General features: G+C 55.3%; 1 protein-coding gene across 1 annotated transcript in view; it reads left to right on the plus strand.

Annotated features, from left to right (window-relative positions):
- Positions 1-27,403, plus strand: part of SHANK3 (SH3 and multiple ankyrin repeat domains 3) — a gene marked incomplete at both ends in the record, with an annotated part of 394,260 nt that overhangs the window by 335,849 nt on the left and 31,008 nt on the right. Inside the window, 5 exon segments of the mRNA XM_082010792.1 lie at positions 8,396-8,531; positions 11,210-11,290; positions 14,509-14,532; positions 18,491-18,618; positions 19,761-19,866. Of these exon segments, the coding sequence (XP_081866918.1) occupies positions 8,396-8,531; positions 11,210-11,290; positions 14,509-14,532; positions 18,491-18,618; positions 19,761-19,866 (475 nt within the window).

Below are 27,403 nucleotides of genomic sequence, written 5' to 3' on the forward strand. Positions count from 1 at the left end.
ACGGCAGCACAGGGCTGGGTAAAGCGAGGACTGCGTCAACAAAGTACGTTTTGACTTCCTTGATGACCGTGGGACTTGTGCGTGAATAACCTTACGCTGAAGGGAGTTAACAGAACGAAGGTGGCTTAGAGGCATTGCAGAGTCCTGCAGGGGCACGTTGCGGAAGGCGGCTGCTAAGGAGAAGGTGCCAGTGTGGGGCCATCACCCGCAAGGCTTCTTCAGCATTTCCGATCCCCGCAGCTCAACACTTCTGTCAGTGTTTCACCATAGTGACAAAAACCCGTGTTTGTAAGGATTGCAGGCGTCGCAAACAGTGGGGGAATAGCTACCGGAAAAGTAGCTGCTGCGGAATGATCTGGCTTTCCTGCTGAAGCAGCCACGTTCCAGCAGACTGTGCACGGGGACGTGTCTGCGAGCAAAGAATGTAGGTTACAGGATGCGAAATGACCCTGGAAAAATGTAATTCAGCAAAGGACCTGGGCTTCTCCAAGATAATTGTGTTAACGTTAGTTGATTGCGTGGGATGTGCAGAGAGATTTTGTATATGTAAAGGACAAACTTCCGGAGTTACATGAACTTGCACATTCTGGTTGCAGCTTCGGAAGATCACTGAAACATCACTTTGTACGAGTCAGACGTTCACACCGCGGGATGAATCTGAAGTTACTGAGCAGAATTCTAAAAGGGCCTCAAAATGATTCATGAGCTGAGAAGAGGTTTGAGGCTTTAGGAGTCTGCCTTGCTCAGCCCTCACTGAAGCAGGGCTGATGAGGGCAATAGCTCTGGTGTGTGGGTATTGAATTCCATCGCCCAGCTTGGAGGGAGACAGCTCATTGCAGGTCTCGGTGCATGTAACAGATCCCCTGGATAACGGCAGTCATGGTTTTTAATGAAATCCCATTTCAAAGCATTTCTGCACTGGTACATCCTATGCACAGAGAATGAAGTTGCCTGGGAGAGGTGGGAAAGACAGTTTAGAGCACAAGTTACCAGAAGGAGCATCTTAGGATCTGGATAATCGCAGTCTTTCTCCAGTTTGAGTGCTTTGAGATGCTGAAAGGGTGAAGTTGGCCATCAGAAATCCAGAGACCTCTGCTCTCTGGAGTCATGTAGAGGTTTGTTCCTGTCGGTGAAGATTTGCCCCCGAAACCCCTGAGTCTTGCCTAGTGGTCTGTGCATATCACGGCTGATGGACCCATTGTTCTCCTGGTGGATGGCCATAATGGAGATCTGAAAAAGAACAAACTTAATTCAGGCTTCAGAGCTTATGTTCCTCTAAGTAACTTCTTATTCCTGGGAACGTGTGTGATTCAGGTGGTTCGTTGTCTGGTCAGGCTTCTTATGTACAGGCAGATACCGCGTAATGAAGGCACAGACAGGTACCACATAATGTGCAAATCTGGTTCTTTCAGTCTTTGCCCCGAACTCAGCCTTTCTAATTTTCTAATAATACTGTGCATTTCTCAAAGCTGCTTCTCACTGGTTAACATCATTTGGGTAATGAAGTGTCCAGAATGGACCACAGCATGCTTGCTGAAGTTTCAAGTACCTTTATCCCCCGTCAACAATCAAACACTACATTGTCATAGCTTTGGATGCCAGTCGCCGTTAAAGGATTCCATCCTTGCGTGGGGATAGAGTTTTCTGTTCTCTTTTTCCTGCAGTCTGACTTTAGCTGGGAACATGTTGTTTGTCCCAGCGCTGCTGGCACCGTGCTAGGGACTGCGTGGATGTACTATTGATCTCCACATAGGTAGCATCTCCTTGAGGAGGAAGTTTTCTCGTGCTTTAGAATAGCCAGATGTGCTGAACACAGGCCACAGCCCAGTACTCTCTGACAAGCTGCTTTTAGATATTCCACACGTGGCAGGTTCAGTGTTTCATACCAAATTCACTTATTTGAAATTATTAGACATTACATGGGATTTTGAGTGGTACAGCAATGTACTTAAATTAAATACAAATATAAATTACACTTAGCAGAGCATAGCAGGTGCAATATACAGTTTAATCACCATACAGATGTGATTTTCATTACCAGTCTCTATAATCTGCTCACCATCATGACACTGGCTGTCCCCGGTCACCTTGAAGGCGTAAGTGGGTTGACAGCAGCTCAAGCCCATTGCTGTCTTTGAGTTCTTTCTGTTCATTGTTTGGTTTTATATTCTGTGTTGGGCTAAACCAGTCATACAGTCCTTCTCCCCCATTCTGGTCTTGCCAATCAGGAAGACTTCTGCACTCTTCTCATCAGTTCAAGGATGAAGTTACAGGGGTGGTTGACCACTCAACTGGTACAGCCAGCTGATCCGCTCACCTGACACAGCCAGATGATCCACTCAGCTGCTGTAGCCAGCTGATCTAAAACAAAGGAAGACTAATTCAGGCTCGAACAGGAGCATAAGAAAAGATACTGAAATGATTAGGAGAATGGGGACATTATCTCCTGTGACAGACTACTAAACCCTCATATCCTTATCAACTTGCTGGCAGGGATCAGACAATGTATGAAATGTCTCACTGCGTCAGTGAGCCCAGTTCCATGTCCTTGACAGTGGCATTACAAGATGCTGCTAATCAAGGAGATCACATGTGCCTGGTCATTTTGGGTGGTCCAATTCCCCTTGTGCCTTCCACCATCCCATGTTGTTGTACTGGGGACATAAGCAGGAATGACCCTGCTCAGTCCCATTAGTATCTCTGCAAGGACCTGTTCTCCAGGAATTTGTCTAATCTCTTTCCGAACCTGCCAGTACATTCCACCTCCACGGCCTCCCATGGCAGGGAGCTCCAGACGACCATTGCCTGCTGCATAAAGAAGTCTTGCTTTTGTCTGGTTTTACCTGATCTGCCATTAGTCTCACTGAGAGCCCTCTCCTCCTAACGCTGCAGGATTTGGTGAACAGCAGCTCTGCCTGCACTGTATCCACTGCCTTGGGGAGTTCTGTGAGCCTTGGCCATGCATCTCCTTGAGCCTTCTCTTCTCCAAACTGGAGAGTCCCAGCCTTTTTGGTCTGTCTTCGTAGGGCAGTTGCTCCATCTCCTTGACTATTTTAGTTGCCCTTCTCTGGGCTTCTCTAGTTCCACCACTTTGTCCTTCAGGTGCTGAACCAGGCCTGCACACAGCACTGAAGGAGTGCACATGCAGGATCAGCATAGCCCCAAGTGACATCACCCACCTTGCTTTCCATCTCTTCCCTGATATATTTTGCTGGCTTTTTTGGCTGCTGTTGTGCAGAGAGCCCATAATTTTTGAGAGCGGTCATTATCAGCTCCAAGACTCATCTGGAGCTGTACCCACCAGGTCCATGTTCAACATCGTGTAGCATGTTCAGATGGCTCTTCCCTAGAAGCATTACTTTGCATGTATCTACCTGGTGGCCCATCTGCCACTTTTTGCCCTCTCACTCAGTTTGGGAGTCCTCCTGGAGCTCATCAGCATTGATGCATCATTTGGCTACTCAGAAGATAGTTGCAGCAGTTTATAATGCCCAGACTTTGACATCGTGTCTTCACATTTCTGTGTGTGTTCTTTTACATTTTGTAGACGCTTTCTGCATGGTTTGACTTTTGATCTGTTGTCTTCTTCCAGGCCAAAAGCCTATCTCCAAGAGCAGGGCATCCTTATCAGGCAGTTGTGTCCAAGGAACTGGAAGTTTTTCTTTATTGCTGGATCAAAAACAGTCGTGTTTTCACCATTGCCTGTCTGATCTTCCTCATTCCAGCACCTCCCCATTTGAGGGCCAGCGATCGTTTGGAGTGTTTAATTCAATGGGCAGGACTCCCAGCCACCGATCTTCTTGAAGATTCATCTCTGCACTTCGTAGACTCGGACCTAAAACTGATTTTTGTGTGTGTGTCTCAGGAAATTCCCCCGTGTCGCTCTAACATTGTCATCCCTGTCTGTGTGACGAGGATCCTCCATGCGTGGGTCTGCTCACAGAGGTGAAGCATTTTGCTTTGTTCATTTTGCTGCCTCCTCTTTTTTTGTCTAAGTGCTTTTCTTCCTCCTGTGGGAGATGGTATTGTGCTCCTGAGAGCGCAGTTCTGACATTTCGGTACTGCTGGAGGTGGGGATTGGCTTGGCTGAGATCCTTTCCCAGTTCGGCGATCAGCAGCGTCAGCAAATGGCAGCCGCTGTTGCCTCTCGGGCACCTTACGCCCGGGGTCTCTGGCTGCTGGGGCTTCAGCTGGAGCCTGTCGGTAGGCTGCAGGTGCTGGTGTCGGGTCTCCCTTCCCACGTGGAACGGTGTCTTGAACCACTGGTTTGCTGACTGTTGATGAGAGCTCACCTCCCTGTAGGTTATAAACCCAGCCTCCGTGCCAGGCTCTGTGATCCCAGAACACGTGCTTTATCATGACATAATGACTAAGCGCAGCTTTGAAGCTGAAGAAGAACTGAAAACCTTCATACCATCTTCTCGGTGAGCTAACCTGTTTATCAGGCATGTTCTTCTCTTTGTATCTTGAGTTATTCAAGAGCAACTGTCAGAGAAACTTTGCTAGGCTGAATGTTTAGCCAAAGTTGCTTGTACTTGCAGAGTTCTGTAGTTCTTTTTGGGTATCACCAGGAACCGGGGGTGAATTGGGGTTTCATATTTTTCAGAAATAGGGTTTTTTCCCAGACATTCTTGCATAGTACAAGCAACTGTCTGGCCAGTCTCCCCTGTGGTCAGCTTTACTGTGTAAGATTCCTTCTTGACCCCCTATGCTATTTTAGCCTCTTGACTGCTTTTCTTACCTGCTTTCTGCAAGATGCCATTCCTGTTGGTCAGGTTGAGCTGCAGTTTCCTGGGTTTTGAGCACCTGCTTGGTTTTACTTCATCTTTCATAGAAAAGGCCTGGCAACGTGGGACCGATACCTTGAGGTTGTCACTGAAAGACCTTCACTGTGCTGTTCCCCTTGTTTTAAACAGCAGCAGAGATGCTATTTTTTCCCATAGGCCAAATTATTCACATTCACAGTCCAGTGACCTCTTTCCTCTGCAGACTTTCTAACCTAACCCAGCTCTGGCACATTTCTGGCTGGTTTGGTTGTGGCTTTGGCTTGAGGTCCTTCTGGCCAAGGGTGTTTCAGAGGGTCACAGGGTCAAGTCAGCCTTCCCGGGCAAGTGTGGCACGGTGACTCTCTGCGTTTAGTGGACAGTGTCGTGTTCTTCTTGTCTTTCATTGCTGGCCCTTGGCCTGCTCTGTAAAGCCCGTGTTGCTCTCACCACAGCTGCTTTTTCGTGCTCCAGTCAAGGAGTGCCCAGCAGTGGATGAAGTTGCACAATACAGGCTAAGTTGGTGTCTTGCGGCTTTTGTAGGAGTCGTGCATCTAGGGCCGCATTTGAAACCCACTGAGCAAAAAGCTGTCTGACCACGTTGGTACCTCTTCGTCATCCCTGATCTCACCAAGTTATAAACAATTGAAAATCAACACTTTCCATCTGCCACTTGACTGTCAGCAAAAATGCCAACAGTCTGCCAGAACACCACCAGGATATGGTGCTCTGATCGTGCTTCTGCCAGGTGATGCCTCGGCAGTCAGTGCTCTCGCTCCTGGAGACCACGTACCCCGGCTTTTGCCACCAGTGTGGCACCAGGATGGAGCGGAGGGAGAAGGTCTCACCAGCCCGCAGGGTGGAAACCTCCCACTCCTGGCTCTCCGCATTCGAGTAGCCTAAAAAAATCTGAACTGGTGCCCATTTGGGTGGATGGGTTTGGATGATTAAAAATGAAACAGAAAGCACAGGCATGTTCTGTCAGTATTTCTGTGCTTTATTTGGAAGGGAGCAGGGTGATGTGCATGTATCACATGCAGATGATGAAACGCTTTCCAAGCCATTAGTAACTGAAGCTGTAAGCGTCTTCCAGGTGGTGATTTTTCACTTTTTGCATTTTGTAGCTGCGTGATGCTGGGGCAGTGCCAGGAGCCTGGCAGAGCGCTGGCTTCTGGAAGGGGCAAAGGGATGATCCAGTTAATTATAAACCCGTGAGTCTGATAGCAGTTGCTAGCAAAAAAACAGACTATCAGATACTGTAGGCAGTTGATAAAGAGTTAAGGAGTGGAATATACTTGCCAGCAGAAAACCTCATAAACCTCATAAACCAAACCTCATTCTTGGAGGCGTCAGATTTGTTTGATGAAGGTAACCGCTTAGAGGTAATAGGTTTTGTTTAGGTCTGTATAACATCCCCATTACAAAAGCCCCGTGTACAAACCGGCGGAGCGCCTGGGAAGCGGCTCCCAGATTTGCCAGGTGACAGGTCTTGGCAAGTACCTGTCCGCGAGGAGCCGGCGCTGGCCGGGGATTCTGCTGACTCTCTCCAGGACTTAGCTGAAGACCTGATGCTACTCAGTGACTGCACACACGTTCCAGAAATGAACCTGCAATCACGGCTGGTAAATACTAGATGTGCGGGGGACCCACGGGCTGCGGTGCTGGCGACACGCCGTGCAGCCCTGGGCTCTGCTGTGCGACGGTGCTTTGCAAAACCAAAGGGCTTGCAAAGAGAAACTGCTGAAGTGGGTTAGGATCAGGATAAAATAGAGGGTAACTGTGCTCCAGGATACAATCCATTCCATACAGTTTGTCCAAAAAGAAGATTAAGAGGTGATTTAGCTAGAGTAGGATGGTAATTTCATCAAAATCAAATTTGCTGAGGAAAATGTGTGTTTTCATGCAAATTGAATAATTATTGAATCAATTGTAATCAGAATTGAATCAATTGAACCATTGAATATTTGAAATAAAATTATTGTTTCAAAAGCTTTTCATCTTAGGAAATGTTGATATCCCATTTCAGAATTTAGTTCAACCCCTCTTTTTTTTTTTTTTTACAGTTTTTCATAGCAAACAGCACTACGGCTCATGTATTGCGAATGTTATAACCTACATACTTTTAGTTATTTAAGCACCAGTTCGGTCTACCCTAAAGATGAAACATCTCCAGCTGGAGTTGAAAAAAACCAACCCAAACGTTCTTGAAATGCCAAAGTTTCCAGCATCCAGGACAACTCTGCATTTCAGTCTGTCGCACTTGTGATCCCGCGTGCTGTGGCGCAGGGATGATGCCGGCAGTGAGGGAGGTGGGACTGTCCGTGAGGAAGGCAAGCACGAGAGCCTGTGACTGAAAGCCGATTTCTCGATAGTGAGAGAGGAACGGTGTGGGGGTTTTTAAGCGATGGGAGTTACTAAACATTTGGAACAAACCTGCAGAGGAAAGGCTGAATTCTCTGTCTCCTGGCGTCTTTGAGACCTGGAGCTGGTGGCATGCAACAGCTTAGCTGTAATGCTGACGAAATTAACATTGCATGGACAACCTCAATATCGTCATTATCTGTCTTTTGAGTGCTCCACTTCTGGAAACATAGATATTAACGTAAATATTAATGTAAGGGCTTCTATAATCCCTTGCCTCTTACTTGCCGTCAGCCGTTGTCTTACACCTAGAGTAGCAGCAGTCCTGGAGTACACAGCACATGTCAAAAGTGAACACCAAAGTGTGCAAACACATCTGGTTCTTTTGCAAAGTGGGTAGCTAAGCCCCCCGAGTTGAAACCAGTTGTTCCAGCAGGGAAGCACCTGAACTGTGACATCCTCACCCCCATTACACCTACACCCGTTACCCAAAGCGAAGGTCCATTTGTCGATGCCCCGTGGAGACCCTTGTGTTCGTTGCTGCTTGGTAGATGGCCAAGTACTGAGGTTGTATTTTCCAGGTTACTTCTTGGTTTTGTGTCTTAGAGATCACCTAGCCTGCCGTGCTTGTTGTCCAAGAAAGCAATGAGTTATGCTAGTGCTAAAAATGACGACAGCAGCGAGCTTCAGTACGTGTGCCGTAGACCCCTGGAATGGGGCCATTGGCGTGTCCGTAGCCAGAGGAGCAGATAAGTGTCTCCGTCTGTACAACACGTGTTGCTGCTGGTGGGGACAGGGTGGCTGAGCTGTTTGGGGCGAGTGGCTCCGTACCCGTCCCTCTGCCCGCTGCTCTGCCCAGGTGCCTGTGCTCTTCCAGTGCCTCTTGCAGACCTGCGGCACAGCTCGAGACTTGCAGATCCAGGAGCCTCCCCTGTGGCTGCCGAATACCCCGGCAGAGCTCGGAAATGTCCGATTTTTAGTGATCTACCTTGATGGCCCAGTAGGAGGGGAGAGGTCCAGCTCTTGCCATCTGGCTGCAGCCCTGGTGTGCACTGGTTTGGACTGGCCTGTTGCAGCTTCTTCAGCTTCTCCAGAAAGTTGTGGTCACTGGTAGGTGACATCCCACAGGGACAGCTAAAATACAAAAATGTGCTTGGCTGTAAAAACAGATGCAGAGGTGCAAAATCATCTGGTTTTTGTGGCTTGACGTCCGTCGGTCTTGCCCTCTGCCAGCACTCTTTGTGACTGCTCTCTTTCTGTTCGTGTCCCAGGTGAATGGTGTCAACGTGGTCAAGGTGGGGCACAAGCAGGTGGTCTCCTTGATCCGGCAAGGGGGGAACCACCTGGTGATGAAGGTTGTTTCCGTCAGCCGCAAGCCAGAATCAGAAGAAGTTGTTCGGAAGAAGGGTAGGTGTGGGGGCTCATGGTTCTCTGAACAGGGGGTGGCATCGCCTAAATGTCAGCAGGCAGAAGCCCATGGGTCTGCCGGGAGCGGCATGGCATGGGTGGGCAGCCGCGAGGCTGGTGAGGAAGGGGGGCACGGCGAGGGGAAGACCTGCCTGTCCGGGCACAGAAACCTCGGCACGTGCAGCGCTGCCGCCCTGGGATCTGCCGGCACCTGGCGGCACAGGGGGGACGGTGGTCGGGTGGAGGGGCTGCGGCAAGGCACGGCCACTGACGCTGGGGAACCGGGCACAGCTGGTGGCTGCTGGCCAGGCCTCCTGCACGTCCCTCCGCGGCCGGGCTGCAGGACACCGGCAGCTCTGTTCCCACCCCCGAGCTGCGTGCGCCCAGCGAAGGTTGGAGCCGGCTCCTCCTCGGGAGTGGAGCCGCTTCTGGTGCCTGGAGCCCGCGGTGCCAGTGGCAGAGACTCCTGCTGCGCTGAGGGGGGCCGTGGTGGGGGAACTGCCCCTGCTTTGGGGTGCAGGGGGGTGTCGTGCTGGAGAACTGGCCCTGCTGTGCGATGCGGGTTGTGATGGAGAACTGCCCCTGCTATGCGTGGGGCTGTCAGGGCCATAACTGTCCCTGTGGGGATGCGGGGGGCACTGGGGTGGAGGACGGGGCGTGCCAGGGTGGAGGACAGTCCCTGCGGTTGTGGGGGGGTGCCAGGGTGGAACCTGTCCTGTCTCCGGAACACCGTGGCTGGGAGCCGCCCCACGGGCTGGGACCTCCTGGGGGCATGGCCAGTCCTGGGGATGCCAGCCACATGTGGGGCTTGCCCTCGCTCAGGGGAGGGCAGGCGGCCCTGGGGCCTCCAGAAGGCTCTGGGCCGTCGCCCCATCGTCCTCAGGCCCCTTGCACAGCGCCGAGACCCACGGCCAGAGGTGGGGCCCGCGGGAGACTTTGTCGGTGGGCACGGCAGCCCTCAGGGTGAGGGGCGTCCAGCTGAGAAGGGCAGGGCCACATCTGGAGGGCAGCTGCGTGGGAGGCAGCCAGCTGTGTACAGGGGATACCCGCCATGGCATGCAGCTGTGGCGGGCGGGGGAGCATCCGAAGACAGCCAGCTGGGGAGGCTGGGGGCACAGCTGGGAGCAGCTGGCTGTGGCGGGTAGGACCTCACCCACAGGCAACCAGCTGCAGAAGGCAGGGTCACATCTGGCAGCACGGCACGGGGGCACATCTGGGAGCAGCCTGTCCCTGCCGGCTGCCGCTCTGGGCCGCGTGTGGGGAGGCAGGCCGTGGGGCAGGAGCGTTGTCCGGGCAGCAGGGCTGGGAGCCCAGTGCGGGGGACGGGAGGGAGCGGGGCGCTCCCCGCGCAGCACACGGGGCGTGGGGGAGGGAGGCAGCTCTGCGCGCTGACACTAAGAGCTGTAATTATATTGTCACGGCACAAAAGCACGAGTCGTGGGAAAGGCTGAGGCTCGGGAATCGGTGCTGGGACCGTCGCCAGTGCTGCTCGCCGCTTCTCCTGGTGCTTCCAGCCCTGCAGCGGGTGAGCAGCTGCCCCACTGCTGCCCGTCGCTGCCCGTGCCCTGAGCCCACGGAGCTGGACGGCTGCTCTTCCAGCACAGGCTGCGGGGACCAGAGCTGAGTCCCCGCTGCGGGACCCTGGCTACAGCGTGGCGGGAGGGGGCCAGACCCCCGTGCCCCCTGGCTGGGGTCGCCTCTTCCTGCGGGTGATGGAGGCCTGTGTGGGACTGGTGTTCTGGCTGAATCCGCTTTCTGGCAGAATCCGCCCCTGTTGGGGTCTCTGATGCAGGCAGCGCCAGCAAAGCCTGAAGCTCCGGTTGCCATGGCAATGCCTGAGCGTTGAATCCAGCATTGTCAGCGAGCGCGAGGAGGAGGAGGCACCCCAAGTGAAGAGGAAGAGCCTTCAACTCGTCCCTGCTCCGGCGGGCTCATGGCATGCCGCGCCTCCCGGGCAGCCCCGCGGGCCGGCCCAGCTAGGCAGCCCCTCGGGGCAGCCCCGCGCCCCGGCACAGCACCGCGCCGCCCCGTGCCGGCCATGTGCCTCCGCTGCCCGGCACAGAGCCGGCTGCCTCCAGCGCTTCGCTAGGGCCACGAGAGCCTCACCCTGTCCTGGATACGGCAGAGGAGGGTGGGTGGGCTCTGTTTTGCTGGGGGATGCGCCGCGCCGAGGTGGGAATGAGAGACTGAGATCAGGCCTGCTGGACTTGTTTCTCCCTCCTACCCTCCACCCATGGCGTGTGCGGAGGGGAAGCAGCCATCAAAGCTGTTTGCTGAGTCCCACAGGCAGGCAGCCAGCTGCCTGAGACAGATTTAATTCGCGAGAGGCTTTCATAGCCATAGCATCTCCAGTAGCTGCAGGGGGGCAGGCGCAGCCAGGGACATGACTTGGACTCTCCTCCGCTGAGGGCTGTGGGAGCCTGGGCAGCGTGCACGTGCCTGCGGGAGCCACCAGCCCCTCCACGCCGGGGCCTGCCCCGTGCCCTGGGACTGTGCTACCGAGACCATGAAGAAGTTTGCGTCCACACGCAGCCTCAATAAGATCCTGCAGCAGTGTGACTCCTCATCCCGCGAGTACGAGGAGATCCAGGCTGTGGAGAAGAAGTGGCATCTGCATCTGGCCACTCCTCGTAAGTTCCTGGACAAGAAATGCAAAATGCCGTCTCTCTTCCTTTCAGCTCCGCCGCCTCCCAAGAGAGCGCCCAGCACCACCCTGACGCTGCGTTCCAAGTCCATGACGGCCGAGCTGGAAGAGCTGGGTAAGCGGTGGCAGGGGCTCGCGCGTGCATGCAGGGGTGCACGAGGAGCATGCGGGGCCGTGGCCGGACACTCACCCAGTGTCCATTTTCCAGAGGGGTGCATGAGCTTGAGCGCGAGGCGACGCGCACACCTCCTGCGCTGAAGTTTCCGGCGTGCTTAGCGGCGTGCAGGGCGCAGGGGACCGAGAGCCCGCTGCCGCAGGGGTGCGGGAGCCCCCCGTGGAGCCGGTCCACCTCTTCAGTGCTGCCTCCCCGGAGAGGTGGCCTGGGGGAAGGACACTGGGTGCCTCTGTGTGCTTGCGGAGAGGCTTGCTGCCCCCGCGCCCGGCCGTCAGGCACCCTGCTCCTCCAGCGCTCGAAACAGCCCCGTGTTTATCTTCCTCTACCCCCAGGCAGGTGCCACATGCTGCCAGATTACTGGCATCCCCACGGGCTGCCCTCCCCCCTTACACGCACACATGCATATGCACACACGCTCACCTGTTCTGCTGTCACTACAGAGCCTGCCCACGTTTCCAGATGCTTTGGTATCCCAGCTTGCATCTACATGTTCCTATATTCTCTTAAAGCCTCTCCACCCCCACCCCGTCCTCGCTCCCAGGTTCCCTGCGCTGAAGCCCCTCAGTCTTCCCATCTATTCCGGTGACCTCGGTGAGCCCGCGCCTTCCCCGCGCCTTCCCCGCGCGCTGGGCTCCCGCCAGGAGCGCCCCGCCAGCTGAGGGCCGCGGGCACCGCTGTGCCCACACCCTCCCAACGGCAGTCCCGTCGCGCCGCACAGAGGGTTTGTCCGTTTCGCCGCGCGTCGTCCCCTGCGCGCCGCAGGGCAGCTGAGCGGGGCGCTCCGCTGGCGTGGGCAATGCCGGGGAGGCTGGCGAGCGGAACGGCGGCTGCGCGGCCCTCACAGCCCGCCGGGCACGGGAGGTGCGGAGGGACCCCTCCTTCTGGGGGAGCCTTCGGGGCAGCCACGCTCCGACGTGCAGCTCTGACGCACGCGAGGTCGGCGCTGCCGGGACGGGCTGCTCAGGGCTGACACAGGGCAGGAATCGGACGTGCTGCGAGAGGGAGCCACGCTCAGCGCTGCCTGCTGCCCTGGCGCAGGCTTCTGCTGGATTTTTATTTGTATTTGTGCCTTTGCTGTGCGAAATGTGGTGATGTGTACTGTTGTGCTTGCTGGCCCAGGCGCAGAGCCGCGCGTGGCAGACCCCAGTCCTGCCCAGGAGGAGACGCACCGGAGGGCAGGAGCCTGGGCAGAGACCCCACCAGCCCCTCTCTTTCAGGGCATCGAAGGAATGTCCACGACCTTTCTCGCTCTGCTCTGCTCCCCGTCCTACACGCATGTCCAGGCTTTACACCCCTGCAGGGTTCTCCTGAAAGAAACAGACCTTGAGGGCTCGGACTCACACTCAAACACGGCTTTGAAGGGACAAATCTTTGCATTTACGGGTTTGCATCAACTGGCTGATGGCTACTGCCATTTATTTTATGTGAAGCCCACTGCTTTGATTTTCACCCTAGCCTCTTCCCCACTCCTCCGGACCTTTATTACTAAACCTGAAGGCTCTGTGTTGGCTAGTAGCCACTAGGAGCGGATTCAGAACAGCCCGTTTCTTCCACTTTTTGCTCTTCCCTTTGCACAGATACTGCACGGACCCCAGGGTTCATATTTTCGCTCGGTTGCTGATCCTGAAAGCAGTTGTAGCCAGTGTGATGGGTGCCTGCTTGCACACGCAGGCAGCATGATGCCTCTGTGAGAACATGTTCCCCGGCTGCATGCGCTTGTCTTGGGTGAACGTCGTGCCCGAGCCGAAGCCTGGCGCACATCGTGCAGGCGCCTTTGCGGAAGGACGGGCACCCCACCCGCAACACTGGGCCTTGTGAGTGCCGGGTGGGGTGTGGGCCGGCACCGTGGGCCAGCACCGTGGAACCCACAGCATGTAGGGGAAGCGGGCCCGTTTGCATGTGTTTCGGCAAGCAGAGCTGCTGGGCTCGAGGGGGAGGGGGCAAGCTCGTGGAAAGAGAAGTCACGAAAAGCAGAGAAATAGCTCTGCCAGGTGATGTATTAAAGATGAGTCCTCTAGGTCTCCCTGAGGATTTTGCACTGAGATGCTGCCTCTCTTCTATCTGGAGAGAGACTAGGAGCGGCAGCTGCTCGTGTCTCCCCGGAAAGGGATTTGTAGACGGTGGCTGGTCTTAGCCCACACGTTTTCCAGGAAACTAGTGGTTAGTCCCTGCTTCATGTCCTGTGGGTCAGGGAGGATGCTGTAGCCAGTCCCAGCACGCATCCCCACGGAGCACGGCACAGGGAAAATGGGGGATCACTCCTCTCGGCTTCCAGTGGTTGATCCTCCAGCTTTTACTGCGAAAGGGGAGTTTTCATGCGGGTCGGCATCCCCACACCTCAGCGGTGCGCAAGTTTAGAGCCCAGTCTCCTTTTCTGAGGGGACGGTGGTGACGATAGTGAAAGGGACATTTCTACCTGCAGCTTCTTACAGGGAGCTTTGTTGGATGGTCCCTGCCCCTTTTTCCTTGAGGACTGCCCCTGTCCTGCACCTTGCAGAACACCCCATGTGCCCATCGCCATACCTTAACATTTTCTTGCTGCATGCTGCTCCAGTCCCCTTGGAAAAGCAGATTCCAGCAAGCTGCTAACAAAGCACTCCTGTCCTGCAGCCCGGGCTTTGCTGGGTGCAGAGGAAACTGGCTTTGGGAGGCGTGCAGACTGCTGTGTCTCCTCAGCGAGCAGGGAGGAATTAAAAGCTTTTAAAAGTGTTACTCCATGGCTCAGGCATTAAACGCCATCCAGACCTCCTCCTGGTCTTACTGCCTTCTGACATCGCACCTTCCCTCTGCTTTCCTGGTCTGAGGAAGAGGAGGAGGGCTCGGGGGCGGCTGGTCCCGGCGGCAGGGCTGGCGGAGAGCCTGTCGGTCCCTGCCTGCGCGCGGGGCCAGGACGTGCGCTGGCCTTCCCACGAAGGGGCGGTGGTGCCGAGGGGGACGCACGAGGTGCCGCAGCCTCTGCCCTGCCTGAGCCTTCATCCCAAGAGCCCCCTGCAAGGCAGGCACATGCTCTGCTGTCAGGGCCTGATCCTGCCAGCATGCTGGGAGGCAGGAGAGCGTGCGGGGAAGAGGCGCAGCAGGCAGGCAGCGAGGCTGGAGCTGGGGATGAAAGCAGGAACTGTGCATGCCATTCATGTTGTCTTTTGTTTCTTGATTCCAAGCCTCCATGCGGAGAAGAAAAGGGGGTGAGTGAAACCGCACATCCTGGGGCTCCTCCCTTCCCCATCAGCCGCCCAGCCAGCACCTGGTCCGCCCCACGCAGGCACGCAGGGTGCACCCCAGGGGGCCGGCCCAGGTCACCGTCCCCTAGTTGTCGCGGGAAGGCTCAGCCCAAAGGGAGCCGGCGTTCTGCAGGTCAGCTTCCCGCCTGGCACCGCTGCTGCAGGGAGCAGCCGCCACGTACAGCTCTGGCGGAGTGGCAGAAGCACCGAAATCGGTCATGTTGTGCTCCTGTTGGGCACGGGCAGGATTGCCCCTTTGCCAGCCGCACCGCGTGAATCTCCAGCTCTGACTTCCCCGGGTGTTGTACTTGCTTTGTGTTTGCTCCATGGTGAAAACGTCTTGTACAGGCGTGTCCCCCGCATGTGGAGTCCTAAGTACAGTTGCCTTCAGCCCCCGGGTCAGGCCTGCGGAGCTCCGTCAGATGAAATGGCAGCCACGCTCTCTGCCGCGTCCAGCAGTGCAGGTGCTGCCTCTGCTGCCCCCGGTGCTGCTCCCCCGCGCCGAGGAAGCGCCTCCCAGGCACGTACCTGCACTGCAGGCAGGGTTTGGTGGCAGCTCTGAGGACGTACCCGCGTTAGCTGAGGGAGAGCTAGTTTGGCCATTAATTGTCCCCGCTCCGGGTGGAGAAGGCCGCCCCCCATGAAGGCCACATTATCGGTGCCCAAACTGGCTGCAGCAGGGCTCTGTATGTGAGGCTTGCACTGTGCAGCGTCCGTGTGGGCATTGCATGAGGGATGCTACAAAAACAGGAGGTTCTTGCCAGGGCTGAGAGCCAGTAATAGACAATCCTGAATGCAGCAAGAAGGCTCGTCCCATGCCAGCACATGGCTCTGCATTTCTCCAGCACAGGCACAGGGTGGAGGGAGGGAGCCTGGAGACCTGGCCCTAGTTCTTAGCCTTTCAGAAGCAGAAGTCTCTGTCCTGGTAATGTGAAGCTAGAGAACTGTTTCCCAAGGACCAGGAAATGTGAGGGACCAACTCTTCCGCCATAATGGTGATAACACAGGGCAGAAGCTGAGCAGGGCTTACGAGTGAGAGGTGTCTGGGGGACCTCCCCAGACCTCCTCTATACTGCGCAGATCTGTCAGTACCCAAAGGTGGAGGCAGTGCAAAGGTCCCGTGGGTCGGAATAATCAGCTGGAGGTCACCAGGGATGTCCTGACATTGAAGATGGCCGACTCCAAGTGTGTGGTGGAAAGCTCTTGACACTTTGGACAGCCAGAGCCATCAGGGTGCACCCGTTCCTGGGGGATCCCTCTTTTCAGGGCGGCTCCAGCACTGCCTCACCCCCTGCCCCAGCAGCCTGGAGGCAGGCAGGACCCACTCCAGGATGCTCTTCCACCTGCAAAGGCATGGCAGGTACCAAGTGCAGTTAGTGGTGGTTTGTCGCCCTGCACTCTAATGGCACTACGAGGCGGGAAGTGGAACAAAGCCAGAAGCAGAGGCAGGTGGAGAGGGCTGAGCATCGCTGTGACTCCTCTCGCAGCACTGGGGTCTCCAAATTAATGTCACTACAGGGCTGCCCAGAGCAGCCTCCGATGGCAGCGGTGAGGCAGGTTTCCAGCACATGGTCTTTAGAATCAGTCCGTGGCCCGTCCCCTCCTGAGGCTTGGCTGTTAGTGGTCCAGGCAGCCGCTCAGCAGTGTTTGGCCACAGGGACGAGCCAGCTCCCCTCTGAGCAGGCTGAACTGCCCCGCGCCTCTTGCTCTGAGCGCAGCGTGCGAGTCCCACAGCAGTGAGGAATAGGATGGTATGAAGTCCCCCAGAGACAAGGATGGTTGGCTACTAGAGGTCTTGTGCCAAGGAAGTTCAGGAGCTGGCCTGAGCTGTTTCCTTGGAGCAAGTTCAGGTCCTTGCTTCCAGGTCCTTGATTGGTACCTGCCACCCAAGGGTGCTGGCCTCAGAGGACACGTAAGTCCCCTTGGCAAAGACCACTTGGCGTGTGGGTGTAGGGCTTGCTCCTCCACAGAATGGGCTTCTGAAATGTTTGGGACCCCTTTTTAGCTTCTGTAACTCAGGAGTGCTGGCTTACAAACGGCTGTGCGGACAGCTGGCTGCCCTGTGCGGAGGTGCTGAAGGTGGCCCGCGAGCCATACCAGCCCCAGGCGGGGTTTTGTAGGAACGTTGTCCTGATGGTCAGTGCTCTCCAGGGCGCTGGGGTCACGAGGATCAGCAGCTCCCACACCACAGTGATGACGTTTCGCAGTCCCAGGTTCAACAGCCAGGCTGGAAGGAGCCCAGAAGTTTACGAGCCTTACCTGAATGCAGGCAGAGCTCGTCAGCTGTACGGGATGAACGCTGCACGTGTTCTCCCCTCTCCCTGGGCAATGTACGGGGACAGCGGATTGCTTGTGCCATGGAGGTAGAGGCCTCCAGTCTTGACGAACACCCAGGCAGACCCATCAGCTGCAGCACAGCACCGTGCCGGCGTGATGGCCACGCTCCGGTGCCAGCTGACACCGTTTAGGACATGGAGCCAACAGACTCAACCCTGCCCAGCCACTGTAGGAGCAGGGGGCAGCCGCCGCTGAGCAGCCCCTGCCCGGGCTGAGCACAGGCCAGCAGCCTTCATCAGCTTGGCTCTGCTGGACCCTGTCTGGCTCTGGGCAGAGGGAGCTCAGGAGGAGTCGGTGGTGACAGTGGCCAGCATCTGCCTCCTGCCCCTTCCGATATCCTGAGCTTCAGGATGGTTGACGGCCCCAGACAAAACCCCGGTGGCAGCCGGCGCTGGTGCTGTATCCGAGCGGGTGCACTCTGCAGGCGCAAGTGGAGTGAGCACTGCTCTGCAGGCCGGGGGGCAGCGAGGGCCTGCCACCCCCCGAGGGACAGACGTGGGCACACCACCGTGGTCCCAAAGGACACGCATGGCCTGACGGGCCCCGCTGCCCTGAGCACCTTGGGCCAGGCACACCAAGGGCTGTCCCCCACACCCACACGCCCGGCCCGCCAGGCGGGCCTGTAGCGATGAGGCAGGGCCGAGGTCAGGCCGGGAGCTGGGCCGGGATCTGTCCTGGTGGGGCTGACCGGCGCCGGGTGTAGCCCAGGGGTTGGCAGGCAGGTGCCTGGTGACGGTGCAGGGCCGAGGCCAAGCCTGGGATCGGTGCGTGGGTCAGGCCCGTGGCGGCACAGGCATGGCCCTGACGGCTCTGCAGACGGTGCTGCTGCACCACAGCCTGGGCGGGCACCGACACCCCGGCCTGTGCCTGCCCTGGCTCCTGGCGCCATTTGGACACAGGAGTCCACTCGGGGAGCAAAGGTCCCAGTTTGTCCCAAACTGACGCTGGAGTGACGCTGGTTGTGCTGGAGCTGGACTGAGTCCTGTGGAGTCCCATGGCTTGCTCGTGGCCCCCGTGGCACCTGGCTTCCCCCTACCTGCCCCAGTGCAGCCGCTGCCCACACCCCACTTCTCCCAATTAGGGGGCCTCAGACTCATTCTGAATATCAAAAATACATCCGTGCAAAAGTTTGCTCTTTTAATGTAAGGATCGAGGCTTCCTTAAAGCATGGCGCAGCTAGGAGCAGTCCCCCCGCCTTGGGAGCTGGCAGGCAGGCTGGTCAGGGGTGCCCGGGTGGCTCGGATGCGCGGGTGCAGCCCGGGCTGGGAGAGCAGCATGGCGCGGTGCCGCTGCGCTGGGCTGTCGGCTGCGGGTCCCCCGATGAGCTAGGCCGGTGCCTGGTTGTGCATCGTGGTGGGTGGGCAGCTCCAGAAACACCTCCAAAATCTTGGTTAGCCGCTGGCTGGGGAGGAGACGGCTGAGCGGCTGCTCCTCAATTCCATGCTCGACAGGCCTGGGAACCGCTCTCCCTACGGGGAGGTTCGCTCCCTGCTTAGCCGCGCTGCAAGGGGTGGGTCTGCCATAGGGGAGCTGCCTCGGTACGTGGCCCTTGCTAACCCGTTTGCTCCTATGTTTGGATTTTCAGAGAAACTGGATGAGATTTTGGCAGCAGCCGAGCCCGTGCTGAGAGCAGACATTGTCGAAGCAGATTCCAGGGCAGCCACTGTGAAGCAGCGACCAACAAGCCGGCGCATCACGCCAGCAGAAATCAGTGTGAGAGAGGAGGGCTTGTGGTGGGAGAGGGAAGGGCGCGTTGCGCTGTGCTGACTGCCAGCCCCGAGACTCGCGCTGGGGAGTGGGTTTCCCAAGGGGAGTGGAAGGAGAGAGTCTGGGGGGAGACGGAGGCACCGAGCGGGAGTCCAGGCGGGTGCTGGAGGAGCTGACCCGGGCTGTTTGGTGCTCGCTCACCGGTTTGGGATTGCCACGGGGAGGACGAGAGCAGATCTGAAGGGGTGTGGAAAGCTGAGCTGGAGAGCTTAGTCTGGCTGCAATTTTCTGGATGTGAAGCTGGAAATTAGGAGGAATCAAAGAAGAGAAAAATGCCGTCTCCGAGGGGAAGCATGGATGGAGTAGGAGTGGGGCTGCCAGCTCCAGGCTGTCTGGATTGTGAAAGTGCTGCAGGCAGTGGGAGGCAGCTTCTGAAGCAGGAGGTAAAGTGGGACAGGCTGCTTTGAGCAGAGACTGGCCTGAGCGAAGACTTCCCATGGGAGGAAGGCTGCTGCTGGAGTCAGCATCACTGTGCCACCCCACCCTGGGCACAAAGCGCCTGAGAGCCTGTGGGGGGAGCAGGCAGGCAGGGGCAGCAGGCAAGCAGGGAGGAGCAGGCAGGGGAGAGCAGGCAGGCAGGGGCAGCAGGCAGGCAGGGAGGAGCAAGCAGGCAGGGGCAGCAGGCAGGCAGAGGAGAGCAGGCAGGCAGGGAGGAGCAGGCAGGCAGGGGCAGCAGGCAGGGGCAGCAGGCAGGCAGGGAGGAGCAGGCAGGGGAAAGCAGGCAGGCAGGGGCAGCGGGCAGGCAGGGGGACCAGGCAAGTGGGCGAGAGGGAGGGTTAACCCTTCAAAGGGCAATAGCACATGTTTCAGAGGCAGGCTGGATGGGGCAGCACGGAAGGAGTGCTGAAGGTGGAGGTGAGGAAGGGGTCTGTCCTTGTCCCAGGGAAGCCTGCCCTCCTAGGGCTGCGGCAGTCCCGGCTGCAGGCACGGGGCGGCAGGGACAGGGTCTGGGTGCAGGCTGACGTGGGGGTAGAGCCCCAGCTTCACCCGCAGGCGGCAGGGTCAGGTGGACAGAGGTGAAATGGTGTGTCCGTTCAGCTGAGTCTCGCTGATGTCCCAAATGGAAATTTCCTTTTTCTCTCTTCCAGTCACTCTTTGAACGCCAAGGTATGGCAGCACACTCGGGGGTCCTTGCAGGAGCTGAGAAGCCCCATGTTTCACTGCGCAAAGGGATTCCACGGACAAAATCTGTAGGTAAGGCAAACTGGGGGGAAATCCCTTTCTAAAGAGGAAAGGTTGTCCCTGTGGAGCATTCATGCCTGCACAGGACCCAGCGGGAAAGACTCAGCCCTCTCTATGGGCTTGTAACTAAAGACCTCTGAAGAGGGGATGTTTAATGGGGTTTCTGTGTGGAAGGTTGCATGTGTCTTGAGAATCCTGTTCTAACGCTGACACTGGTCCTGCTCTGAGCAGAGGCTGGACTGGAGACCTCCAGGGGTCCCTTGCTCTCTCAGTGTCCTCACAGCACTGTCGGGGATAGAGGAGTTCCTCCCACCCTCCATGCTGGCAAATGAGGGTCGGTGGGTGATTTTCTGTTTGCGCGTGCAGTGTGTGGAACACGTGGGTGGTCGAGCGTAAGACCATGAGCTGTAACAGACTGAGGTGATGGAGCGGGTAAGAAGTGAATTTTTTCTAAGGAAAAACAGGACAGTCTGGAACAGGCACTCGTCTATGGGCTATGCTGGGGTTTTTAGACCCTGTCCCAAAAGGTTTACAGTGCAACTGAAACCAAATATACGCTGGAGGAGGGAGATGGGAGGACGAGGCAGAGTGAGCAAGGGCCGGTGGCACAATGACAGTACGGGGGACTCATTTTCTTCTCCTGATTTTATCTGTCGGTGAGTTTCATCCGGGCAGTAACACCAAGCCACGGCGTTAGCAAGGTCTGAGGGCTGCGCGTGTTGGAGCTGGGGAGAGTGCGTCACCGCTCAGGTAGAGAAGCTGAGGGGCAGGAGGAAAGGGGGCAAAGAGAAAGGTGGGTGCTCTGTGGCAGGTGCTAATTTTAAGTAACCCCAAGGCATCATTTGATACTAACGGTGATGTCAAAACAGATTGTGTTTAACACACAAAATAGGTTAATAGAGAGTAAATTCTGCTTTGAGCTACAGCTGAGATCAGCACAATCCCAGCAAGAATGTAAAAATTAGTTGAAAAACGCAAGAGTTAGTATTCAAAATGTACTTTTTAATGTACAGAGCCACAGAATTGCTGTGCATACATGCCTCTCATTCGTGTTTGTATGAGAGCAGCTGATATCTGTAGTCCTACAGGAGATTGATCTGAGAGTAGCAGATAGCCAGAGCTAATCAAATGTGTGTATGATTAATCTGAAAAACAAACTAGGAGAGATAATCTTAAAAAAAAAAAAAGGAATGGGTGTATAAAGGACTGCCCTGGTGTGTACTTACATGCTGTGTTGATAAAGCTGCTGTCCTGCCGTGAAGTCCACAGGCAGAAAGCTCCCAGAACTCTGAAGAGCTGGAGTAGAACCTGGGCCAAGCGGGTGGTGAGAGGCAGTGCTGGAAATGAAGGCAGGCATTGATTAGTTGCTCGTACGTCGCAATACTGTTAATGTACACGGCAGAAGGGGAGCAGAGCTGACTGCCTTGGTGCCTGGGATCAACACAGCACCGACCCACGGACTTGCTAGAGCAGGAGTAACCAGTTAATTTTCTCATGAAGGTAAAAATGATCAGTAGCACGTGCAGGATGGGATTCATCTCATCCAGCCATACACATTAACAGTGCAGAAATCTCCATCCAAGTAAGGTGCCCAGGAACCCTCTATAGTGACCAGAGGGAAATCAGCACTTTTAACACGATTTTAACTGTATGAGGTTTAATAAGGCCAAGTGCAGGGTCCTGCACTTTGGCCACAACAACCCCATGCAACGCTACAGGCTTGGGGAGGAGCGGCTGGAGAGCTGCCCGGCGGAAAGGGACCTGGGGGTGCTGGTTGACAGCCGGCTGAACATGAGCCGGCAGTGTGCCCAGGTGGCCAAGAAGGCCGACAGCATCCTGGCCTGTATCAGGAATAGTGTGGCCAGCAGGAGTAGGGAAGTGATCGTGCCCCTGTACTCGGCACTGGTGAGGCCGCAGCTTGAATCCTGTGTTCAGTTTTGGGCCCCTCACTACAAGAAGGATGTTGAGGTGCTGGACCGTGTCCAGAGAAGGGCAACGAAGATGGTGAGGGGTCTGGAGCACAAGTCTTATGAGGAGCGGCTGAGGGAACTGGGGTTGTTTAGCCTGGAGAAGAGGAGGCTGAGAGGAGACCTTATCGCTCTCTACAACTACCTGAAAGGGGGTTGTGGCGACGAGGGTGTTGGTCTCTTCTCCCAAGTAACTAGTGATAGGACAAGAGGAAATGGCCTCAAGTTGTGCGAGGGGAGGTTTAGATTGGATATTAGGAAAAATTTCTTCACTGAGAGGGTGGTCAGGCATTGGCACAGGCTGCCCAGGGAGGTGGTGGAGTCACCATCTCTGGAAGTGTTCAAAAAACGTGTGGATGTGGCGCTTCAGGACATGGTTTAGGGGACATGGTGGCGCTGGATTAATGGTTGGACTTGATGATCTTAAAGGTCCTTTCCAACCTTGTGATTCTGTGATTCATGCCATCTTAGAGGTGAATCCTGCACAAGTGCCCATGGACTGTAGGGAGCATCTAATGACCGCTGAGGTGTACAGCTGCCTGGCAGGCAAGCATGCAGTAGCCAGTGGTGTCAAAAGTGCATGTTTATTTTGCAGACTTCATCCTAGATGTTTTATGTGTGAGAATGTTTGTGAAAATGCTTCTAAGCAGAAGTTGTTCAAGGTTCAGTCAAGCCAAAAACAGCTGGAAATCATACTAAAGGGGATTTATTGTGTGAAATAGCATCTTCAACCAGTAATAGATCATAAACTGGAAAAGTATTCATTAAATATGAAATACTTGCCAGTAAAGAGCTCCTTTTTGCTTGTGAAAGCAGAGTCAATGACTCAGGAGGTCCGTCGAAACCTACACCTTGTCGGTGATGCCTGTTGTGCAGGTAGACTGTCAAGGATCTCTGCAGAGAACTGTAAGAAGATGTTGTTGTGGGTGTTGTCTACCTGGACTTTAGTAAAGCCTTTGACAGCATCTCCCACAGCATTCTCCTGGAGAAACCGGTGGCTCGTGGTTTGGACAGGTGCACTCTTTGCTGGGTAAAGAACTGGCTTGATGGCCGAGCCCAGAGAGTTGTGGTGAATGGCGTTAAATCCGGCTGGTGGCCGGTCACAAGCGGTGTTCCCCAGGGCTTGGTTCTGGGGCTGGTCTTGTTCAATATCTTTATTGATGATCTGGATGAGGGGATCGAGTGCTCCCTCAGTAAGTTTGCAGATGACACCAAGCTGGGTGGGAGTGTTGATCTGCTGGAGGGTAGCAGGGCTCTGCAGAGGGATCTGGACAGGCTGGATCGATGGGCAGAGGTCAACTGTATGAGGTTTAATAAGGCCAAGTGCCGGGCCCTGCACTTCGGCCACAACAACCCCATGCAACGCTACAGGCTTGGGGACGAGTGACTGGAGAGCTGCCCAGCAGAAAGGGACCTGGGGGTGCTGGTTGACAGCCGGCTGAACATGAGCCGGCAGTGTGCCCAGGTGGCCAAGAAGGCCGACAGCGTCCTGGCCTGTATCAGGAATAGTGTGGCCAGCAGGAGTAGGGAAGTGATCGTGCCCCTGTACTCGGCACTGGTGAGGCCGCACCTTGAATACTGTGTTCAGTTTTGGGCCCCTCACTACCAGAAGGATGTTGAGGTGCTGGAGCATGTCCAGAGAAGGGCAGCGGAGCTGGGGAGGGGTCTGGAGCACAAGTCTGATGAGGAGCGGCTGAGGGAACTGGGGTTGTTCAGTCTGGAGAAGAGGAGGCTGAGGGGAGCCCTCATCGCTCTCTACAACTGCCTGAAAGGGGGTTGTGGTGAGGTGGGTGTTGGTGTCTTCTCCCAAGTAACAAGTGACAGGATGAGAGGAATCGGCCTCAAGTTGCACCAGGGGAGGTTTAGATTGGATATTAGGAAAAATTTCTTCACTGAGAGAGTGGTCAAGAATTGGCACAGGCTGCCCAGGGAGGTGGTGGAGTCACCATCACTGGAGGTGTTCAAAAAACATGTGGATGTGGTGCCTCGGGACATGGTTTAGGGGGCTTGGTGGTGTTGGGTTAACAGTTGGACTTGATGATCTTGAAGGTCCTTTCCAACCTTAATGATTCTGTGATTCTGTGAAGAGGGATTTGAAGTTTTAGGGTTTCTACAACTGTAAGGTTTGTTGGGTTGTGTGTAGGGTTTATATGCTCCTGAGCATGGAGTGTAATGTCCCATGTACATCTTCTTTGTTCAGCACCTAGAGCATTGAGAGCCTGATCCTTGCATGGGATTCACAGCCATTACGGCGTACACACACCATGCAACAAGGGGATTAGAAACATTAGATTTAATCTGCATCAGGGAAGATTAAAAGCAGACTGGAGATGCCCTGTTCTGAGCAGGAGTGGCTGCAGCTGTCATAAGCACAGCATCCGAGCACAAGCTGACAATAAATACAAGAAAAAATCACGCCTAGCTCTTAATTTTGCTCAATCCAAGAATGGCATGCGTCTGCCTGCACCGAAAGGGAGCAGTTCCTCTTGAGGAGGGGACAGCAACTTCTTGTTTCCAGTTTGCCTGCCACAATACACACCAAAAGCAGCGCCTCTTAGAAACCGGCTAATTTTTGTGGAATTCCAGATAAGCTAAAATAGAAAACAGCCAAACAGTAGAAATTGGGTTGCAATTGGCTTGTTTTAGAAGTCCTTGAGCTGTCATTTCACACCCACAATGACAGGCTCATACGCTGTACAGTCAGTTGACTTCATGATAAAAATCACTACTAAAAGCAAGGAACTAGATGAAAAATAAGCAGGGGTTGGTTGATTGCTTGGTTTTTTTGTGAAGAAATGCTCTGCATTATTTGCATATTACACAGTTGGTTTAGATTCCCAGGGACTTGTGACAAAAGATCAAAGCATTTCACGTTTGCATCTAAAAACTTCTTGAGACAAAGGTGCTTAACCCTCGACTGGCTAACAAAGAAAGCAGAATGGAAGAAATACTTCAACAAAAACGTGAAGAAAAGAAATGCATTGCAGTGGGGAGGCTGATAGAAAAGAAAATCTCTGTCAGACTTCCAAGATAGCTGCCATGCCATCTGCTCCAGCATCAGAAGTTAAAAACACTCGGAAGTCTGCAGAACCATCATGGCACCCGCTGTGCCTGTCCCCTGAGCACACCCAAGGTGGTGTGCATGGTGGTGCACAGGGAGAAGCAGTGTGTCCCCAGGTCAGCTAGGAGTGCGGCGGGCTGGAGGCACCGGCTGTGGGAGGCGGGTGCTGTTCTGACCAAGTGTGGTCACTGCCGAGGAAATGAGGGGTGACTCGGCGTTCAGAAAGATGCTGAGGGTGCCGGGCTCCTCCTGCTGTGCCAGCTCGGGGCCGAGCGTGCATCCTTGGCTGCACGAAGGGCTGGCAGGGTGGGGGCGGCTCTGCCACGGGGGCTGGCAGCCCTCCCCGATCCTCTTCCAGTGAACTCCCAATGCTTTTCCCTCTTCTACGCAGGTTCTCGGGTTAACCTTAGCTGCGGTTTAAGCTTTGTGCCATAGTAGCCAGCGTAGGAGTTATTTGCCTGCTCTCTGAAGGGCAGCGGACTTTCCTCCTCCTCCTGTCAGTTCTGTTGTTGCCCGGAGCTGATGCCAGCCCCGCGCACCCAAGGACGGTGATGCTCACCCATCTTCCGCTTCTGGAGGTGAGCGAAGCCGCAGCACGTGGCACCTTTCCGCTCTAGCCCAGGGGTGGCTTTGGGAGCTACTCTGCCATCCCTGCACCAGGGAAGCAGGGTTGGGAACGGGGGGTTGTGCTCTGGAGAGAGCCACCTCATTAGCTAGCCCCAATTAATGCACAGACTTAGATTCTCTCAGGGATTTAGGCTGTTATGGCAACAGGCCCAAAAGCATTATGGAGAGTTTTTGTGTTTTCCTTGGAGACTAATAATGCATTGGGCATGCTGCGAATTGCAGAGCGGGGCTGCTATGAGGCTTGGGGCGCTGACAGGCTGCGCTTGGGACATGCACCCGGGGCGTGATTCTCATTTCAGAGCGGGTACTCTGGCAGCTCGGGGACGGGGTTCTTTGCTGGTCCTTGCTGGTCGCTGGAGGCTCCGTTTTGGCTTAGGCTCTTTACTCCGGTGTGCGCCAATCTCTGTAGTTTGATCCTGGTGATGTCCTGCTGCTCTTTGCAGAAAGCATATATGCCCCACTATGACAAAGACACAGTATATGCTGTTCGAAGAGAACTGAGGGGCAAAATCTGGGTGGCAGTTAGCAAAGGGACAGCTTTGTTTATTTGTCGTTGAAGTTTAATGCTCCAGTTATGCCCATGGAGATGAGCCGGGCACAGAGGGAGGTCGGGGCGGCGCACGAGGGTCGTGCCGTTTGCAACAGACAGATGCTCTTTCCTCAGAGGTCAGCCCATCCCTCTCCACCATCCCTCTGGAGAACTTGGAATAGCTCCCGGGGTTTCACGTTCATCTGGCAGCCCATCGGTGTGTGGTGGAGCGCTGAGGTCTGGAGGAGGCGGGAGCGCTCGGTTGCTGGCCGGGAGCGTGCCGGGAAACGGCGCAGACGCCGTGCGTGATCCTGCGACACAGGGGAGCAGCAAACGGCCAGTCAGTAATTGCTGGGTCGAGAGCTGACAGAATGAAAGGACGATCTAGTTCAAGTGCTACAAATTTATGGGAACTGCCTTCCCCCGGCGTCACGCTGTGTGTTAGTGAGAGTCTGGCTGAGGCTTGTCGCTGGAGACCTCCTGTCGGCTGACAGCCCGTTCCGCGGGTGCGCACGTTGGTGGAGAGCTGCTCTGCTGCTCCTCGGGTACCTCTGAGTTGTGTAGAAGGGCTCCAAACGCTGCAGGAGTCGGTCAGGCTCCTTCTCCTGCAGACTGTCTGTCCTCTGGGTCGAGGTCTGCCCGCGGCCCAGCGCAGCGTGTAGCAACAGGCAAGTGTTAAGATAAAAGTGAAAATGAGTCAAAATGAAAGTCAAAATGAAAATTGACATGACAAGTCATTAACTGTTAACATTTCAGTCAGTAGGAGCGGAGTTGGATAAAAGAGAGCTACCACTATTGTAGACAAATAACTTCTCTCACCATTTCATGTTAAAGACTACCAGGATGGCTTCAGGTCCTGTAGCTGGTCCCTCACCTTTTAGGGGACGCTTGTCCTCAGCACTGCTTTCCCCAGGGGGGGGTTCTGTATGGCTGTGTGCTCACTACCTCTGCAGGGGTCTGTGCAGCGCCGAGCCTGCTCTGCGAGGGTCGAACGCAATTCATCAATTCAATGCTTAATCAAGACATCAGGTTTCAAGCCTGCTCCCAAGGGATTACCTTTGTTCAACCTCAGAGATTCCCTGGGCAAAAGTATATCCTGCATAGACAGTAAATAAAACTCAGCAATGATTAGTCTCATGCTTAACTGTAAACAGATGCTTCTCTGTGTTCAGGGAGAGGTTTCATTTTGCCCGTGTGATCACAGTTAAACATCAGTGAGGAGTTTCTTTCTATCATGAAGACTGTCTTTTACAAAATTCACCATCACAGTAGGAATGGGTAGTGAAAGGTTTGAATAAGAGAACATAATAACACAGCAACACAATTCAAAGAAAGCCTTGTAAAAGCTCTTTACAGACCAGATGG

Source organism: Phaethon aethereus (assembly GCF_964289735.1).
Source record: "Phaethon aethereus genome assembly, chromosome: 1".
NCBI classification, from domain to species: Eukaryota; Metazoa; Chordata; class Aves; order Phaethontiformes; family Phaethontidae; genus Phaethon; species Phaethon aethereus.